This window comes from Ochotona curzoniae, unplaced genomic scaffold, assembly GCF_017591425.1.
Source record: "Ochotona curzoniae isolate NIBS_2020 unplaced genomic scaffold, NIBS_Ocur_1.0 contig_1221, whole genome shotgun sequence".
Taxonomy (NCBI): domain Eukaryota; kingdom Metazoa; phylum Chordata; class Mammalia; order Lagomorpha; family Ochotonidae; genus Ochotona; species Ochotona curzoniae.
In genome coordinates, this window is record NW_024464993.1 from 184078 (window position 1) to 204547 (window position 20470).

A 20470-nucleotide genomic window follows, 5' to 3' on the forward strand; every position below is an offset into this window, starting at 1 on the left:
GGGTTCAAGGCAAGAACTTTAGCCACTAGGCCACACTGCCGGGCCCTCTTTGTATGTTTTGAATGCAAATATTTTCTCTGTGTTCGTAGTGTGAACTCTTTACTCACTTAAGAATGCACGTTCGGGGGCGTTCATCGGACGGAAGATTTTTTCTGTCTCTCCCCTTCTCTATATATTTATCTGACTTCGCAATAAAAATAAATAAACCTTTTTTTAAAAATAAAGAATGCATATTCGAGTGGGCGCAGGGATGAATGCTTTAGTAACCCATGCTTGGGGGGGGGGGCGGGGAAAGAAGCCTCCTCCCACTTGTTATGGGATGCAATATTTCAAACAGCAGCTTAATCCATTTGCTCCACACTAGTTTAATCCGTTGCATCACAACACCCGTCCCTTTGTTTTCATTTGAAAGAAGGGCAGAGGCGTTTCTGCCCAAAGAAGCAGTGAGCTTGTGTTCACTGTTCCAGAAAGCTTGTCTCCACCCTGCTCCACACTCTGCCCACTGCACTGCCTCGGCCCTATGTTAGCAATCCCAAAGAGTCTGAGGTCTGGCCACAGAGCCGGGCAGTCATGCAGAAGGATTATTCCTGGAGGACACTGAAAGGGGAATGTCACTTGGCTTTGATTCCTGGTCTCTACAACCCTCCACTTCCTAATCCATAACGTGCGCCAGCAAACTGCACCAGAAGGTGCTCCCCCGGTCAGGTCCGGTCCCTATTCTGAGTCTGAGACCATCCAGGCCTGCTGAGGTGTTGGCCACACCTTCAGGTGGACGGCACCAGCACTGCCCCAACCCATTTTCTAACTAATTAAGAGAGCACCAATGGGGAACATCTTACCCCATCCACTTGGTAGCTTTCCCCACCCAACAAGGGGTGGGGGGAGGGGGGAATGCTTAAAATCCCAAGACCCTTCCTCAAACCCTTGGTGTCTCTCCTCCGCTTTCCAGAGGCACCCCACCTCCTGGCTTTCTCTCGGGAGGTGCTTCCCTTCCCTCTCCCCTGCTCATCTTGTCCCTTCGCAAATAAACTTTTCTGTTTGCAACAGATTCCCAGCGTTTTAAGTCTATACTAAGCTGAGGAAAGAACCCTCCGGGCATTTCTGGTAACAGAGTCTCCGAGTGCTTTCCCTAAAGGGCCTCTTCCGAAAAGAAAGGACGTCTGGAACAGAGCCCGCAGTTTCTTATCTAGAATCCGCCTCCAGCAGCCAATGGCCTCTTTCCATTCCTCCCCCGCGCTGCAAACAACTTGAACTTCCTCAGTAAGAGCAGAATAGAAAAAATCGCTCAGCCTGGCAATCTGCCCCCTCCCCCCGGGGCCACTCTCCAAAGCGGGGGGCAATGCGGTGGGCGCTGGTCCTCTGGCAGATGAGCTTCCTGGAGGTCGTCCAGCTCCGTGAGTAGGGGCAGGGGGTTGGGAGCACACCCAGGTGGGGCTTTTCCCACAGTTTCTGGGCGGAAGCGATCACACGCCTGTCACTGTGAGGAAGAGGTTAAAAACACCGTTCTCTGGTTCAAAGAATTAAAAGTGCGAAAAGGCAGGGCCCCATGGCCATGCTAGCAGTTCTCAGGGAACAGAACTTGTGTGTGCAAAACTAACTAGTCTGGTAGGAGTTGTGAGTGACCCTTTCACAGCCACTTAAGGCTGGTCAACCACGTTTAAGACACTTCTGGTTTAAGACGCTTCTGGTTTAAGATGCTTCTGGTTTAAGACGTTTCTGGTTTAAGACGCTTCTGGTTTAAGACGCTTCTGGTTTAAGACGTTTCTGGTTTAAGACGCTTCTGGTTTAAGACGTTTCTGGTTTAAGACGCTTCTGTTCCAAGAAGCTTCTGTTCCGGTGTAGGCATCCATCCTTGTTGTTTGTTTGTTTGGGGGAGGGACTGCCCTGGATTTATTGGACCTAAGAGCCCCCTCCCTCCCATCCTGCTGCCCTCAGGGAGATTCCGGTAGTCCCGCCCCAGGGAGAGGGCGGAAACCCTAACAGAACAAATAGTTCAGATGCCTAATTGCTGATTCCTATCTTCCTCACTCCACAGTCCACAAACTCCCATTCTCTTAAAAAACAAAAATCCTAATTTTCTTAGGCCTCTCACCCCTGCTAATGCCTGCCTCGTATCTAACAGTCACCAACACCTGGAGGCTAGACCAAACCTTAAGAGGAAAAACAATTGTCCTTTAGCATCTTTCTTGCACCTGCCTTTCCCAGTCGTGCCCTGGACATGGTCTTTAATTTTATAATAATATAAAAAACAAGCAGAGTGGAGCAGCGGAAGAGTGCTGGGCCCATAATTTTATCATAGTATAAAAAAATTATCATTTATCTTCTCTCTATAATTTCTCTCCCTAGCCTTGCAAGGCACACGGATCCTTCATTTCCTGTGTGTGAGAGAAAAATAGGTAAAATTAAGTATTTGTGGAGCCATTGACAAGGTGTAATGCTGAACTTCTGACATCCCTGCTAGACACTGGTTTGAGTCCCAGCTGTTTCACTTCTGATTGCGCTCCCTACTCATGGCCTGAGAAAGCAAGGGAGATGGCCCAAGTTCTTGGGCCCCTGCACCCACGGAGGAGAGCTGGAAGAAGTTCCTGGCTCCTGGCTTTGGTTCCATTGGCTCAGCTCTGGCAGTTGTGGCCATCTGGGGAGTGAAGCAATGGATGGGAGAATCTTTTAAGGGCGGGGGAAGAGTGGAAATGCAACAGTAATATGTTAAAAATGTTAAGTGTTTGTGGCTCGGCGCTTGTTCATTTGTGCATCTGTGGTATTTGGATATTTAGTACCAGGTTATTCTGGATTTTTTTTTTTTTTGAGACAGAGAAGTTTATTTGAGAAGTGACCAGTTAAACAGGGAGAAAAGGGAAGAAGAAAGCACCTCCCAAGAGAAAGCCGGGAGGAGGAAGTAGGGTGCCTCTTGAGAGAGGGAGAGACACCATATTCTGGAATTTGGTCAGTATGTTTAGGAATGAAACGTGCTGAGACCAGCGGTGCCCTCTAGCGGCTTTGCCGCACTAGCTGAAGCATTTAGAAGCAGCCAGATGGTGAGGCACCTGCTGGGGAAGAGCCACAAGCCAGGTGCAGTCAGGGGGCCTGGGGAAGAGGTTTCCGTAGTGAAAAACGAAAAAGCCTGAACTTCCCCTCCCCTCTTCTGCTTTCTCGGTGCGCATGGAAAGTCCCTTTGCGAGCATCCCAGATCCCCTTCTCTCTGCATGGTGCAGTCCTCTTATATAAACACCTCCCGAAGCCCAACCCAAGACTCTCTCAGTGCTCCATGCTGCGACTCATCCCATTCAAGACCACTCCCACCATAACCCCAACTTCTGGGTATCACACTAAATAGTTAATGACACAGATCAAAGCGGTAGGCTGCTTGTAGCCAACTTAGGTCCTCCTGCCCTATGCCCACAGCCCACTCTGGTCCCCACGCTGCTCCTCTATAGTGAGAGCTTGAATTTATTCTTCCCTGTGATTCAGGAAACTTTTGTTTTGCATCTGGGACTATTTATACTGAAAAAGGTTTAAAACAAACAAAAACAGGTAGCAGTTTCCCCAGGCTATGAATCCTTCAATTGATAGAAAACCCAATGTGTCAGCAGCAGGAGAAAGCACCTCCCATTTTTGTGGTCTTCCCTGGCAGGCAGATGGTAAATCTATAGTTCAGTAGTTCTCCTTGACCACGAGTTACAGAAGCAGGACAATCCCACCCACATCCCCACCCACTCCCAGGACTCAGGTGAAAGTAGGCAGTGGGTACCTTCCTGGAAAGCTAACATTTGAACAAGACTTAAATTAGCCAGCAGGGAGACTAAACCTCAAGGTTGGAAAGGCATGTCAGCGATATCCCAGAAATCCCTTGCCCTGGTTTTCAGATCTGCCAGTGGATATTATGGATTGGCCCAGACTGGTCTGTCCCCAGATGTGACTCACATGTGTGCCAGTGGGTACTGTAACCTGGCATAGTCTGGGCTGCTTCTTGCCTTGATTCTTTTGCTCACCTACAGGAACAGTTCGTTCCAATGAAGGAATTTCCCAAGCTCCTCCATCCAGTCTCCCCCCAGTGGCAGTTCTTGCACAAACCAGTGGGTCCTTCGCCCAGGCTGACTTTGTCCATCTTCTGTCCTGGCAGGAACAGTGGCCTTGCTCAACCAGCCCACACCCATTCTGGTTCTTGCTGTTGGGTGTTGCAGTCCAGAGATACCTGGTCTGTGCCCACAGCTTTCACATGGTTCAGCAGGAGCCAAAACCTATCCTTGCCTGTTCTATATCCAACCTGGCTCACAACCAGTAGGGGTCAGAGTCTAGCCCAATCTGTCACTCCCCAAATCCAGTGCGCACCAGCTCCAGTGGAGGCAATAGCCATGTCCAGCCCAGCTTGCTGCCACAAATCCTACTCTCATCCTCACCAGTTGGAACTCCAACCCATCTGGGGCATCCCCTTAGATCTCCAGCCCATCAACAGTTCTTCGGCAAGCCAGCAGGGATTGCAATACCACAGGGATAAGCCCACATTTCCCTCACAGATTATGCTATCAGACCCTCTTCTCTGACTCTTGTTCTCCCCTCCAAACCAACTTGATCTTGGATCTTCCTCTCTCTCTCCTCTTCTCTGTATTTCTGACTTTTCAATAAAAATAAATCTTTTTTTTAAGATTTATTTTATTTTTATTGGAAAGGCAGATATACAGAGAGGAGAGACAGAGAGGAAGATCTTCCATCCGATGATTTACTCCCCAAGTGAGCGCAACGGCCGATGCTATGCCGATCCGAAGCCAGGAGCCTCTTCCAGGTCTCCCACGCGGGTGCAGGGTCCCAAAGCTTTGGGCCGTCCTCGACTGCTTTCCCGGGCCACAGGCAGGGAGCTGGAAGGGAAGCAGGGCTACTGGGATTAGAACCGGCACCCATATGGGATCCCGGGGCATGCAAGGCGAGGACCTTAACCACTGCGCCATTGTGCCGGGCCCAATAAAAATAAATCTTTAAAAAATTTGTTTTATTAGAAAGTCAGATTTACAGAGAGGAGACTTCCATCCACTAGCTTACTCCACAAGTGGCCACAATGGCCAGAGAGTTGAACTATCAAAGCCAGGAACCAGAAGCCAAGAGCTTCTTCTGGGTCTTCCACATAGGTGCAGGGTCCCAGGGGCTTGGGCCATCCTAGATGGTTTTCCCAGGCCACAAGCAGGGAGCTAGCTGGAAAGTAAGTGGAGCAGCTAACATAGGAATCAGTGCCCATATGCGATCCTGGAGTCTGCAAGGCTAGGATTTTAGCCACTACTAGGCTACCATGCCAAGCCGCACCCTTGTTTATTTAAAACCCAGTTACAGAAAGAATAAGTGAGCAGTAGGAAGCATCTGCTGATCACAATAACTAGGGCTGGGCGGGGCCAAAGCAGGAGCAGGAGCTCTTTTTGTTGTTGTTGTTGTTTCAGACAGAAAAGTTTATTTGCAAAGGGATCAGATGAGCAGGGAAGGGAAAAGGAAGGGGAAAAGCACCTCCAGAGGGAAGCACTTCCAGAGGGAGGTGGGGTGCCTCTCGAAAGAGGAGGGAGAGAGAGATACCCAAAGCAGTAACTCTTTAGCTCTTCAGGGACTGAAACCATTAGCAGCCAGCACAGCAACCAGAGCTCGTACAGGGGCCCCTCGCTGCAGGTGCTGGTGGTTTAACTCACTGCCCTCCCTTCTGTGGGTTACTTGGCTGCTTACTGTATCTCTGTAACCTCTAAGTGAGGTTTTTCAAGTGTGACTTTTTTAACTTGCGATTTCCTTTTCTGCACTTCAAATAACACTTTGCTGTCACAAGGCTGGGTTTTCTTTTTTAGTTTATTTTTAAATGAATTTATTTTAAATGTTTGTTGATAGGTGAGGGGATTGCAGACCCATGCAGTTCTCCAGGAGAGATGCGAAGGGGTCAGGGAGGTAAGGGGATTACCCTGACCTCCTTTCTGAAGAAGAGGGAGATGTTACACTGCTCTTTCCTGCAGTATCCCATCAGCACCAGGGACAGAGAAGGTCCCCTGGTTTCTAGGCAGAAGAATGTCCTGAGGGTGTTATTTGAGTAGTCTTGATTGATGGTGTTGGCTTATTTGCAGCGGTAGGAGATACCACTTCCAATAGTTGCCTGCTGTCTATGTTTTGGTATCTCCAAAGCCTTAGGTATTTGGTGGAGAATTTGGCCTGTAGCATTATTCAGCCTGCTCTTCTTTCCATCTTTGGGTGAGGTACTCAAGGCCTTCTGTTGAATCAGAGAGGCTGGCTGTCCTGTCTTTCATGTTTGGTTTAGTATGTTGTCTCTACACTGAGTCAACAGCGAGGACAGCCCAGTCCCACAAGCATGTTCTCTGAGGCCAGATCAGATGCCCATGTTCCCTGAAGTTGGGATCAAGTGGAGTGAAAGACCTACTGGGTTGGTTCCCAGATCTGGCTCTCACATGCACCAACTTAACACTGCAGCCCAGCCCAACCAATCCTACCTCCCAAACCCAGACTCATGTGCACAGACGAGTTCTGCAACCTGGTCAGGGTGACCCACAAGAACCCTGATCAGGCCTGTACCTAGACCCAACACTTTCTTATACCAGCAGGTGCTGTGGCCTAGCTGAGGAAGCCCCGAGGTACCCCTCCAAGCGTAGCCCCTGACCTGATACTCATGCCCAGTATGCCCCCAGCCCCAGTTCCTGTGTGTGCTGCCAGATGCTGCAACCTAGTCCAGCCCAGCCTGCCCCTAGCCCCGGCTCTCGTGCACTCCTGCAGGTGCTGTGGCTTAGATGGGTATCCTCTATCAGGCCTACTTGCAGCACTGATTCTCATATGTGCTGGCAAGTGCTGCAGCCTAGCTGAGCATGATCCACCCCCTGCCCTTATACTCACCAATGGGTGCTGTGATGTGTTTGGGATAACCCTGAAAAATCTCCACCAGACCCACTGCCAAGCATGGCACTCAGACATGCCAGCAGGTGCTGTGACCCAGCCTGTCCCAGTCCGCCTCCAGCCATGGCTCGTGTGTGCAAGCACATACGCTTGTGGCAGTAGTGATGGTAGCAGGATGGCCCGACTGGCGTGTGCCCACAGTGGCATGGTGGGTGGTCTACCTCCTTCTCCCAGACCACTTCTTTTTTTTTTTTTTTTTTGAGATTTGATTTTTATTTGAAAGGAAGATTTTTACAAAGAGAAAAGGAGAGATACTGAGAAATCTGTCCACTAGTTCTCTCCCCAGATGGCTGCAACAGCCAGGGCTGAGCCGATCCAAAGCTGGGAGCCAGGAGCTTCTTCCAGTTCTGCCATGTGGGTGCAGGATCTTGAGGCTTTGGGCGATCCTCGACTGCTTTCCCAGGCCATAAGCAAGGAGCTGGATCAGAAGTGGAGCAGCTGGGACACAAACCAGTGGAAAATACAGGATGCTAGCACTTGCAGGCAGATTAGCTTGCTATGCCATCACATCAGCTTCTCCACCCAGATCTTTAAAAAAAAAAAAAAAAATAGAATAGACAACTATGTGTATAGTGGCATTAAGCAGGCCCAGAATGCCCGCCAGCCTTTGGCTGCTTTTCTCCCAGCAGTGTAACCCTTGCCTAGGCCAATACCTACAGCTGGAGACCCCCTTGTGTTTCTAACAAAATGACTTTGTTCTAGAATTAAAGAGCTGGGGCCCCCAAGGGAAGGTGGATCCCCCAGGATACAGATGATGACAGTGACAGCAAAGTGAGATGAGAAGGGGACATGGAAGGATCAGAGGTTGAGATGCTGGCCCCTAGCAGGGAGCCAGAAGGAAGGTACTGAGAACCCCTCAACACATGTTCTGCGGGTGTCTAGGTCTTCCCCTGGCACAGGTCCCAAGTTCTGCCAGAGGACAGCCCTCAGGGTGCCTTGCACTAACATTTTTGTTTCTCCAAGTTCTCAGTGCCCACCAGGCAGGTATGAACTCCTTGGTACTGCTAAGTTGTCCTGAAATGGCCTAACCATCATCTCACATGGGGTCCCGTCTCTCCCATCTCGAATGCAGGGACACACGAGGACATGAGCCCTCCTTCCCTACACACTGGGAGCTGTGCTCTCACTCAGCAAGCCACGTGGCTCACCCTGAATTGCTCTTCCTACCACAGGCTCACACTCTCTGCAGTATTTTTACTTTGCTTCGTCGGAGCCAGCTCCAGGAGTCCCTGTCTTTTCTGCCTCTGGCTTTGTGGACGGCCAGCGCTTCATCCTCTACGACCATAAGACAAGGAAAGCCGAAGCTTCTGTGCAGTGGCTGAGGGAGGCACCCAGTTACTTTGAGGATGAAAGCAAGATCTTCAGCAACCGGATGAAGATTTTCCAGCTGAGCCTGAACAATGTGCAGCAGTACTACAACCAAACCCTGAGCCAAGGCCCACATCTGGAGCAGCCGCACGTGCCAGCAGGTGGGTGGGTGAAGGGGAGAGGGTGGGCAGGAAGCTCTCTCTGTTGAATTCCTATGGGGAGGAGTGCACACAGGTGTCACTTGAGGATGAAGGCCACCCAGCCTGGTCACAGGCCACCTGCTAGGTCTGTGTCATCATTAGTCACTCAGAGTCTCACTGCATCACAGACACCTGCCCTATGCCTTTTTTTTTTGCTTTTTCAACTGCTTTATTAACTTAATGGTGTGAAATGAACATCTTTCTACGCAAGTTGATGACACTCCCCTGCTGACAAAAACAGATAAGGTCAAAGAGGAAAATGTGCAATCAGCACATGGCAAGAGAACACCAAAAGATTCACTGTTAAGCTTACATCAAGAAATGTTAGTTTGAAAAGCAGGGGGATTATTACCATTAGCCTCAAGATTCAAGGCATAAGGCAAAATTCATCATGATGATCATGCTGGGGGGGGGTCCCCTATAAGGATGCGCAGACTGTATCTGTTATAAGCAGGTGTCTGTACTCTGAGAATTGTCATTTCCATGGGGAGGAGCCCATCCACCCATCTGGGAGTGCTTTCTGGGTTCCTGGAGGCACAGCCAGGGTGCCAGAGGCACCCCGCTCCAATCTGTACTTCCTAGGCACCTGCTGGATCTTTTCCCTAAACAAGTAGATCTGAGCCAGGGGCCAAACCCGATTGCCTCAAGCAAGAAGGTCCCCCAAAGAGAAGCCTAGGGGGCAGGCAAGTGGGCTCTGATGGTGCACAGGTGCATCTGCCCTTGCTGACTCCTGGCCCATGGGGGTTGGGCAGGATCTCACATCTTGCAGTTCACCTACGGCTGTGAACAACAAGATGACGGCAGCATCACCGGGCATTGGCAATACGGCTATGATGGTGGCGACTACCTGAGCCTGGATTTCGACTCGCTGCAGTACACAGCAACCTCGCCCTTGGCCCACTTCACCAAGCAGAAGTGGGAGGCCAGTGGGGACTTCACAAACAAACTCAAGACATACCTGAAGAAGGAATGCATCGTATGGTTGCACAAATATCTGAAGTCCCGAGGGGAAAACTCTAGCCGCACAGGTCAACACCTCCCTTCTTCCCAGCCATGCTGCCCTCCACCACATGCCTGGCAGGGACCACTTGTCCCTGCCTAGTTGGGGCAGTGCAGCCAGGGGGACCCCAGAGTTAACTCCAGTCTACAGGTGCAGGCTCTCTAGTGTGGGTGGGTCCATGTGCAAAGGGTGGAGACCCTACAAACAGGAGCTGGGGATGTAGGGTCCTCCCCGGCAGTGCTCCCCTGCCTCTTTCCCAAACCTACCTCAGGGTGAAAGAACTCCCTGGAGACTCTGGGCATGGGCCCAGGGTGAACCAGATTCTCTCATGGCCGCTGCTTTCCCCCAAGACATCTGGCAGTTTCAGGTACCTAGGAACACCATCTGGCAGCATGGCCTGAGGTCCTGGGGACAGGGCACAGAGAAGAGTGTCAGGCAGCTACTGGGCCCCCTCTTTTCGTCCCTGTTCAGCCCACTTACATAGCAAATGGCCCTGCCACTCATCCCCTGCGCCTTATCTGGCCAGCCCCATGCTGACAGGAGCAGTGACATCCCTAACCTTGGACTGGTTGCCTTATCCCAGCAATCTCTGTTTGCCTGTCGCAGACCCGCCCACAGCACATGTAACCCATCACCCAGTCTCTGACCAGAAGGCCACCCTGAGGTGCTGGGCCCTGGGCTTCTACCCCAAGGACATCACACTCACCTGGCACCGAGATGGGGAGGACCTGACCCAGGACATGGAGCTGGTGGAGACCAGGCCTTCAGGAGATGGAACCTTCCAGAAGTGGGCAGCTGTGCTGGTGCCTGCTGGAGAGGAGCAGAGATACACATGCCACATGGAGCATGAGGGGCTACCTGAGCCCCTCACCCTGAGATGGGGTAAGGAGGACAGGGAGGCAGAGCCTTCAGCAGGGGCGGGGCTGAGCCATGGGGTCAGAGCCCCTTATTGTCCCTTCCCCTCTCAGAGCCTCCTCAGCCCACTGTGCCCATGTGGGGACTTGTCAGTTGCCTGGTCCTCCTGACAGCTGTGCTCATTGGAGCTGTGGTCACTGCTGTGATGATGAAGAGGAAGCGCTCAGGTAGGGCAGGGTGAGGGGCGGGTCTGAATCTCCTATACCCCAAGGAGAAGGTTCTCCTGGCCTGGTCTCAAAGAACATCATGCACGTACAGAAGAGCATGCATGATTGCAGGCCTTGTGCTGAACTGCTCTGTAATGCCAGTGGAGGGTAGGACAGTCTGTTGGTGACAGGCAGCAGTCACAGGCCAGTCCTTGCTGAGGACAGACCTGCAGGAGGGAATGGCTCCGGCTTTGCCCTTCCCACTCCCTGCCCCAAGTGCTGATCCTGCTGGAGTCTGCTCTGTAAACTGCCTCAGCAAGGGCTCTCTAGGGCTCTTGGTCTGCCTTCTCCAAGGCCTCCAGGAGACTTTGTGTTCTCACAGGTGAAAAAGAAGAAACTATGCTGAAACTAAAATGTAAGTGTGAAGGGAGAGACCCGTGTCCTTAGGCGGTGTGGGCAGAGCCATGGGGGCCTTACCCGCCCCAGAAATTCTTTCTTAGGCCACAACTGCCCTGGGCTCTCACAGAAGCTTGGTGTTGGTCTAGCATTTTTGTAAAGGATGGGGTGTGGTGGGGGTGCCCAGCTGGGCATTCCTTGGAGTTGACATGACTGAAGACCTGCACAAGGAGGAGGTGTGGTGGGGCACCCAGCTGGGCCCTGGGCATTCCTTGGGGTTGACATGACCATGGGGACCTGCATGGGGAGGGAGTGTTGGGCATCCAGCCGGGCCCTTGAGTGTTCCTTGGGGTTCACATTTTAAGTGATGAGTGATGCCCTCCAGAGTGCCCACATGTGACCCATGTTGTTCTCTGATGAATTTCTTCCATAGCATAAACAGCTACTAGGTGGCTAAATGTCTGCAAGTGAGTGTCTGCCCGGGCACTGAAACAAGAAAATAAGAAGAAAACTAGAAATAAGATCTGGGGGTGGGGTGGGGGGAGGGCTTTGGAAGGGGTGGTGGGAATCCCAGTGCCTATACAACTGTGTCATATAATTAAAAAATAAATAAATAAAATAAATAAATAAATGGGAAAAAAAAGAAACAAAGAAGATCGTAAATTGTTGCAGCATCTTTCCAACAGGACGCCAGAGCGGTGGTTGGGTGTTCTGGGCACCTCACAGAGAATATTTTCTGCTCAGGCTTCTAACAACTGCACATCCACCAGGCGCTTGTATGAACCTGTGGTGGGGTCCGTGCAGTGGGTGTGGATGGCATGAAGGTGTGAAGAGAACAGCTCCCCTGTGTGGCAAGGCCCCGGGGAGTTTCCAGCTGTTAGGCAAGGCCCGACGGATGTCTCTGACCACCGTGACAGTTTCACCACCTTTTTGCATGGACACTCAAGCACCCCACTAAAAATTCTGTAATCTGTTGAGGCACTGTTGTTTGCCCCTGTGAGATGGCTTTTGCCACCAACGTGAGCTTAAGAGTTAATATTATTGATAAAGTCTTGGTGAGTGGGCCTTTAACTGCGCACAGGAGTACAATTAAACCCATGCCATTTTTGGACACCTTACTGTGTGCTAACTATTGCCTCAGAACCTGGCCCAGACATACAGCACGCCCTCTGGGAAGGGGCTTGATATATATGTCTTAAGTACTAATGCAGGTGATGGGAATGAGAGCTGAAACTGCTATGGCAATAAATATAGTTATTGTTATCTCAAAGGCTAGCTTGTCTTTGCAATTTTTTGGAGTGTAGAAAATGTAATTGTTTTAGCCGCTTTTATAATTTTTAGCTAGAGGAATTAAGGATGCTTTTATTAAAGAAAAATGCTTTTGATTATTGCTTTATTATTTATGGGGTTGTAGGAATCTATAGTTGTAGGGGGATTTAACATTTGAAGTTTTGGTTTTAGATTTTTGCGGTTTTTTTTTTCCCTTGTAACCTATTTTCCCACTAAATAATGGGTGAATTGTAGAAATAGAAATGTGGTAGGAATGTACCACTGATTAGCAGGTAATCACATGTGCCTTGGCCTTGGAGTCCTGGCTGTTGCTCCATGGCTACTGTTGAAGAATGAATAATGGCTTGCTTTGAAGAATATGAATACAGTATTTTGAAGAATTATCTTTATGGACACCTGCTTAGCCCTGAAGTGCAGACGGAGTTACCAAATGTTTGTACATGCCCCCTTAGTCTTGAAATAAAAATAGAATAGTTGTTTGTGCAGAAGCTTGAGAGGGGTTTTGAGTAAATAAAAAGGACAGCTTCTTGAGCTGGTGTGAGAACGCACCAAGTGTCTGTGTCTGTGTCTTTCTTTATCGCCGACTCCACGCACCCTTCCTGAGCTCCGAACTCGGCTGGAGCTGGACTCCGGCAAGTGGCTCCATTCTCCTGCCCTGTTCTGTAGCAGTCACTTCTGCAGCATCCAGCTGATTGTCTAATTCTATCAGCTAGGCTTCCGCCAGCACTGAAGCTTTCTAACTACAGAGAGCCACCAGTCAGGTGGACAGGTGGCCAAACATCCTGTTGAGACTGAGAGAAGTCGAAGGAAAGACGAGAGTCAAAGACGGCGGTGACTGGAGCCAGCGCCATGGAATAGCAAGCTAAAATTCCACCTGTGACGCTAACATCTCATATAGGTGCCAGGTCACTTCCAATCCCACTCCCTACTAATGCTTCTGGGAAAGTATTAAAAATATCCCAAGGGCCCAGCACAGTGGCCTAGCAGCTAAAGTCCTCACCTTGAAAGCACTGGGATCCCACATAGGTGCCAGTTCCAATCCCGGCAGCTCCACTTCCCATCCAGCTCCCTGCTTGTGGCCTGAGAAAGCAGTCGAGGGCAGCCCAAAGCCTTGGGACCCTGCACCCACATGGGAGACCGGGAGGAGGTTTCTTGCTCCTGGCTTCGGATCGGTTCAGCACCGGCCGTTGCAGTCACTTGGGGAGTCAATCATCTCTTCCTCTCTGTCTCCCCTCCTCCGTGTATATCTGACTTTGCAATAAAACTAACTAAATAAATAAATCTTTAAAAAAAAAATTAGCCCAAGTATTTGGGCCCCTCTGCCCAGGTAGGAGACCCAGAAGCTCCAGGCTCCTGAGGCCTGGCCCTAGTCCCCTGGTCATTGCAGCCATTTGAGGAGCTTATCAGTAGATGGAAGGTATTCTGTGTATGTGTGTGTATGTGTGTGTGTGTGTGTGTGTGTGTGTGACTGGTGTGTCTGTCTCTACACTCTTTGCTGCAAGTTTGTGCTGCAAATGAAAATAAATGAATATATAAATTAAAAAATACGTATACCCCAACTGTAGGCAACTGCCTAGGTTGCACTGTACCTAGGCAATTGTTACACTGCTGGGAGGAAAAGCAGCCAATAGCTGGCAGGCATCCTAGGCCTATTTAATGACAAATTTGTGTTAACTATATCAGTGTGCCAGCATACTTTCGTATCTTTTTTTTTTTTTTTGAGGATATGTTATGTTTGGGGACAGATGTCAGCACACCGTCACACAGGGTCTGAGGACCCAAGCACGAGTGTGCATGGGCCTGGGTGAGCAGACACGGCCCCAGGCTACACGGCACACTTACAGAGGGCCCAGATTGGGGAGATTCATGCTCGTGGGCATTAGGGGCTGTGGATCTGAGAAGTGGGTCTGGAGATGTGGGAGGGACGACTGCTAAGAGAGAATGTGACAGGTGAGGAGTGACTTCTAGAGGACTTCCACCAACCTGGCTACTGCACTTGCAGGTAAAAGAGGAGGTCAGACATAGCGATTTAGAGGAGGGAACCCAGAGGACCTTTCAGGGCCAAACTAAGATATCCACCCACATGGGAGACCTGAGCTGGGCTTGTTCATATCAACCACCACCTACTGATGCACAAAAAAGCCATGAATGGGGTGGGGTGGCACCTGCCTGGCAGGGCTTGAATACAGTACCCGCCAGTGAGTGCTGGGGCAGAGGGTGGGTCATGACACTAATCAGCTCATGAGAGATCTGAGTCTGGGAGCAGATTCTGTGAGGGATCATGAGCTCATCCCTGTGAGACTGCCACACCAGCTGGTTTGCTCAAGGGCTAGGGTGGTGATGGGTTGGGCTAAGCATAACCATGGAACTCAACAACACTCACGGTTTACTAGGTTTAGAAATAGGCTAGGCTGGGCCCGGCGCGGTGGCGCAGTGGTTAAGGTCCTTGCCTTGCATGCCCGGGATCCCATATGGGCACCAGTTCTGTCCCCGGCAGCCCGCTTCCCTTCCAGCTGTGGCCCGGGAAAGCAGTCGAGGACAGCCCAAAGCTTTGGGACTCTGCACCCGCGTGGGAAACCCAGAAGAGGCTCCTGGCTTTGGATCGGCATAGTATCGGCCATTGCACTTACTTGGGGAGTGAATCATCGGACGGAAGATCTTCCTCTCTGTCTCTCCTCTCTGTATATATCCGCCTTTCCAATTAAAAAAAAAAAAAAGAAAGAAAAGAAATAGGCTAGGCTGATTCAGACAATATACCTGTAGTCACACCCAAAAATATCATATGGGTTGAATCAGGCCTCAACATCCACCACCGCGGGCGGACTGCCAGGTAAGGGCCTCTCATCCACTGGCCCATGTGAGGTCTGGGAATGGTCCTGCTGAGGGAAGTTGGGAAACTCCTGGTGGATTGTAGTTCCCACTGATGAGTACATGAGTCAGGGCTAGGTGTTGGTCAGGCCAGATAGGGTTGTTTCATTTGTCGGCAGGTGTGTGGGTTGATTCTGAAGAGACTGGACTTGGTAGGGCCAGGCCAAACCATAGCACACTGGTATGTGCAGGAGCCAGGATGGGTGTCAGGCCATGCCAAGCTAGGCTAGGCCATCATACCTACTGGTTTGCATAAAAGCCAGAGACGGGGGCAGACTGGGAAGGGTTAAGCTCTTGCACCCATCGGAAAGAGTTGGGACTGGACACAAGCCATGCCAGGACAGGCTGCAACATCTGATAGCAAAGGCCAAGATGGGTAAGGGGTTACACCAGGATCAGAGCAACCACTGGCATGCACAAGATCTATGGCTGGGAAGAGGCTTGGTCAGGCAGCTAAGGGGACACCCAGGCTAAGCTGCAGTTCTACCAGTGAGCACGACAGCTGGAATGAGAAACAGTCAATTGGGCTGGATATGGCTACAATATCTCTCAGCATGGGTGTGGACTGGGTCTGAGGTGGGCCAGACTGGGCTAGGCTACAGTACCAGCTGGTGCTTGCAAGAGCCAGTGTAAGTGTAGGACTGGCTGGGCTGGGTCTTGACACCTGCTGAACCACATGAGAATTGGATCTGGGGTGGACCAGGCATGGCTGAGCTGTAGTCCCCAACAGTAAGAGCCAGAATGTGCCAGGACAGGAGGTGGGCCAAGTCAGCCTGGGCCAACAACCCACCAGTATGTACACAAAATCTGCTCCTGGGAGCTGACCTGATAGAGGAGCTTGGGAAACTCCTCTGTCAGGATGCAGTTCCTACAGGTGAGCACAGGAATCAAGGCTGGGAGCAGGCCAGGCCAGGAAAGTACCTGCCAGCACACAGGTGAATCAGGGGCAGGCCAGGCTGGGCCAGTTCATAGCACCCACTAACATGAGAACCAGGACAGGGTGCAGGACAGGCCAGGTTGGGCTACAACACCAGCCAGTTCACATTAGGGCTGGCTGTGCTGGATTAGGCTGTAGCACCTGCCAACATGAGCTGGAACTGGGGACAGGCCAGGCCAAGCCACGCTGGAGCACCCCCGGTGGATGCTGAGGTGAGGTGAGACACGCCATTCTGGGCTGCAACTCCCTCCATCATACGTAAGACACATAAGCCTGGGTGCTCCTCTGCTGGGCCTCTGCTTCAACTGGTGAGCGTGAGAAGTGAAACTGGGGCAGATCAAGTTGGGCAGAATTACAACAGCCATTGACCTACCTATCTTCGGGGTTAGGAGGACAACCAGGCTAGGCCTAGCCACTATATCTGCTGGTATATGCATGAGCCAAAGTAAGTGTGGGCTGATTGTGTATTGCTGAAGCATCAGCTGGCAAGTGGGAATGGGGGCAAGGACTGTCAGACTAGACACAGAACCACCTGGAAAGTGCAAGATCCAGTGTTAGAAGTGAGCCTCATAGGGAAACTGTGGGTACCTCTTTGATGGGCTGCAGCTCCCACCGGTGAGCCTGACAACAAGGGCTGGGTGTAGGTCTGGCTACACAGCAGTGGCACCTTGCAGCGTGAGTGCGGGTTGGATAGAAGGTCAGTTGTTTTGAGCTAGGCTCCAATGCCAATTGATGTGTAAAACAGAGCCAAATGGAATGTGTAACTAGACCAGTCTGCTGCACATCCCATCATGTGCAGGAACATAGGCTGGGGTCTGGCCTGGTAGGGTTATTAGAGGTCTCTCCCACTAGATTGCAGTTCCCACTGGTGTATGTGAGGGCAAAGTGTATGGTGGGCAGGGTTGGGCTGGGCCGCAGTATCCATTGTTTTACATATAAGATGGGGCTGGGGACAGAACTGACTGGGTGATTGCAACCATCAGTTTGTGTGTGTAGGCTAATACGGGTGATGGACTGAGCTGGACCCCACATTGACTGGCACACACAGGCGTCAGGATGGGGTCACCTCTGGCAAGTTTGCTTTGAGGTCCTCCTGCAACTGGATCACTGGGCTCAGAACTCCCAACCACGGGGAAAATTGCAGGATCTGTGGTCTGATCATGGAATGCATTTGTCAGAATTACATGGTTGCTGAAGCCTCTGCGGTTGATGGCATGCCTAGGTGCTCGTGGGGGACATGACAACAGTTCATTGAGGCCTGCAGAGGAGGGCTAATACCATGGAAGGCAGAACAAATTGGACAGCTCTCCCAGCCAAGTTTTGACAGCAAATATCTGGGTAAATGGAACCTGTACGGTGGACAACGTCAGCCAATGGATTTTGGAAGGATTTCCTCAAACTTGGAGCAATGAAATCAAACAGACTCTCAGAACTATCAAAATGACTTAAGCAGTACTTTCAAATGCTAGTTATCAGGACCCTGGGATGACATCAGCTGGCCTTCTCCCATCCATTCCTGGGTACTGATGCAATTGGGTTGCTGGGAGTGGCTCTCTCCCCTTCTCTCTCCATTTTCCTCAGATACAAAGAAAAAAATAATTTGGAGGCAGTTGTCTTGTCCACTTTCCCCCATTCCTTGACCCTTGCCACCCTAATTAGTGGTCCACAGGGGCATGCATCCTTTTCAACTATGTAAGCACCATTAAAAATAAAATGAATTTGTTATTTAACCAAAAATAATCATGCAATACAGTGGCATTGAGAGGAAGGACTTGCCCATGAGGGCATCTAGGGCAAGTTTTTTGCAAGCAGATGCATAGGGCAGGAGCTTGTCTGTGCTCCAGGAAGAGTGATGGGACTGACATAGTTAAAGCTGAGCAAGCAAATGGAGAGGAAGTAAGGGTAGATCCAAATCTGCAGGTGTGTAGCTGAGTTATGACTAAAAATTCCTGAGTTCTGAGCAAAACAAGTTCCTTTTGTGAAATTTAAAATTCCTTTTAAACAATTTCCCAAAAGGAACTTGTTTAAAAAAATAAAAACATAAGTGCTACACATTTTTCATCAAATGGCCAGTTTAAATTCTGGCTACTCAGCTTCCGGTTCAGCTCCCAGCTAATGCATTTGGGAAGGCAGTGGAAGACTGTCCAAGTGGCTGGACCCCTGCCCCCCACATGGGAGACCTGAATAGAGCTTCTGGCTCTTGGCTTCAGCCTGGCCCAGTTCTGGTCATTGCAGCCATCTGGGCAGTGAACCAATGGATGGAAGATTTGTCACTCTCTCCTTCTCTGTTGCTCTGCTTATAAAATAAATACAAATAAAGCAAGCAATCAAACAACAAAAAACCTTCAGATGACATCGCTGGGTTGGCACTGGATGAGCATGTCTGGAGCAGAGGGGAAATCCATGGCTGGAGAAGCAGACTGAAGAGATGACACTGTGTACATGACAGAGAAGGGGGCACCAAGGGAGTGATTGGATGAAGGGAAGAGAAGCACAGGACCTTCAGTGCTAGGTGGTGGAGCAGATCACACAGTCAGGGCAGCATCTTAGCCACGGCAGCAAACATCTGCCCCCCACTGCAACTGTGCAGCCCCAACCCCACCCATAAAACCAAGCAGCCCCAGACATGCCCACACACCCTATGTCTTACTACCTGTTGGGGACGCCACTATCCAGCACATACTCTCCTCCAGGGTGCTACCCAAGAAGCAGGGGTTCTGTGGGGTTGGGGGTGGGTAGCCGTAGGCCAGGGGTTTCTGTTCACACCCATGAAAAATCAAGACACAGCCTCCGGGCCCAGAGCTGTGGCCTAGCGGCTAAAGTCCTTGCATTGAAAGTGCCAGAATGCTATATGGCCACTGCTTCTAATCCCAGCAGCTCCACTTCCCATCCAGCTCCCTGCTTGTGGCCCGGGAAAGCAGTCGAGGACAGCCCAAAAACTTGGGACCCTGCAACCACATGGGAGACCTGGAGGAAGTTCCTGGCTCCTGGCTTCGGATCGGCACATCATCGGCTGTTGCGGTCACTTGGGGAGTGACGGAAGATCATGGGACGGAAGATCTTCCTCTCTGTCTCTTCTCTCTGTATACCTGACTTTGCAATAAAAATAAATAAATCTTTAAAAAAAAAAAAAAAAAAGAAAAGAAAAAGAAACAGCCGCCAACTGGCGTCAAGTAAGATCTCACCAAGACCCCGGGACTCCTCCTTCCAAAGGGCCAAGTCTTAAAAAAGCAACAGTGACCTTGGGAGATCAGAACACAGCACCTGAGGGCTTCACACAGATGGTCCCAGGCAATAAACGTGTTGAAGGCTGGGAGGACGCACCTGCGCTGGCGCAGAGGGACAAAGCCAAGAGAAAGGCAAAAAGGGAGGAAGGAGATCTGAAATCTTGGGAAGATCCTCTGTTTTCTGGGAATCATCTAGAAGGCCTACAAGGGGGCAGCCGTGTGGCTATGTGGAAGGAGCAGGACATGAGGCTGAATGCCAGCCTCAGAACCTACAGCCGACACCACCCGAATGTCTCCTCTATGGGGTTTGCAAAGCTCCCAGTTTGGGGGAGCACGACAAGCATTGTTATCTTATTATATATATTTATTTAATTTTATTTGAAAGGTAAAATTAAAAAATGAGAGATCTTTCATCATCTTGTTCACTCCCCAAATGACTGTAACTGCCAGAGCGAGGGCAATGTGAAGCCAAGATCCCGGAGCTTCTGGGTTTCCCGTGTGGGTTCAGGCTCCCAAGCACCTGAGTCATCTTCCACTGCTTTCTCAGCCACCTTACCAGGGAACTGGATCAGAAGCGGAGCAGCCTGGAATGGAACCAGGACCATGTGGAGGATTAACTTACTATGCCACAGCGCCAGCCCCAAGAAGTCCTAATTTAAAGGCTTCAAATGAGATGGGCATCAGGCACAGTGGCATTATGTTGTCACCTGGGACATTCACAGCCTGCATCAGGGGCTGGGTGATTATACTGCCTATGCAGCTTCCTGCTGGTGTACACCCTGGAAGGCAGGAGATGATGGCTCAAGGAGAGTACTGTCGCTCACATGGGAGACCTGGATGAAGTGCTGAACGTCCACTTTGAACCTGGCGCTGGGCAGGGCAGAAGACTTGATGACTTCATTTGTTTCTAAACAATCCTAAGCAATCACTGATCCTTTGAACCTCTCCAAGGTTCTGCCTTTTCCTAAATATCACAACGTTGGAATCATGCAATACAAAGCCTTCTTTTAAAACCTCTTCTTTTTTGGGCCCGGCGCGGTGGCGCAAGTGGTTAAAGGTCCTCGCCTTGCACGCCCGGGATCCCATATGGGCGCCGGTTCTAATCCCGGCAGCCCCACTTCCCTTCCAGCTCCCTGCCTGTGGCCTGGGAAAGCAGTCAAGGACGGCCCAAAGCTTTGGGACCCTGCACCCACGTGGGAGACCCAGAAGAGGCTCCTGGCTTCGGATCGGCATAGTATCGGCCGTTGCGCTCACTTGGGGAG

At 50.7% G+C, this 20470-nt stretch overlaps 1 protein-coding gene across 2 annotated transcripts; it reads left to right on the forward strand.

Moving 5' to 3' along the window:
• Positions 1-1033: 1033 nt before the first annotated feature.
• LOC121167142 (patr class I histocompatibility antigen, B-2 alpha chain-like) lies at positions 1034-13025 on the forward strand. Of its 2 annotated transcripts, XR_005885556.1 has the most exons (8): positions 1034-1394; positions 8094-8390; positions 9182-9457; positions 10036-10311; positions 10398-10511; positions 10873-10905; positions 11539-11672; positions 12814-13025. XR_005885556.1 is itself a non-coding variant. In XM_040996521.1 (7 exons), the coding sequence occupies exons 1-7, from the start codon at positions 1340-1342 to the stop codon at positions 11322-11324; spliced, it is 1056 nt and encodes a 351-aa protein (XP_040852455.1). In that variant the 5' UTR covers positions 1034-1339; the 3' UTR covers positions 11325-11386. The 2 variants fall into 2 exon arrangements, 1 of the variants encoding a protein (XP_040852455.1); XM_040996521.1 differs by lacking the exons at positions 11539-11672; positions 12814-13025 and adding an exon at positions 11320-11386.
• Positions 13026-20470: the final 7445 nt, after the last annotated feature.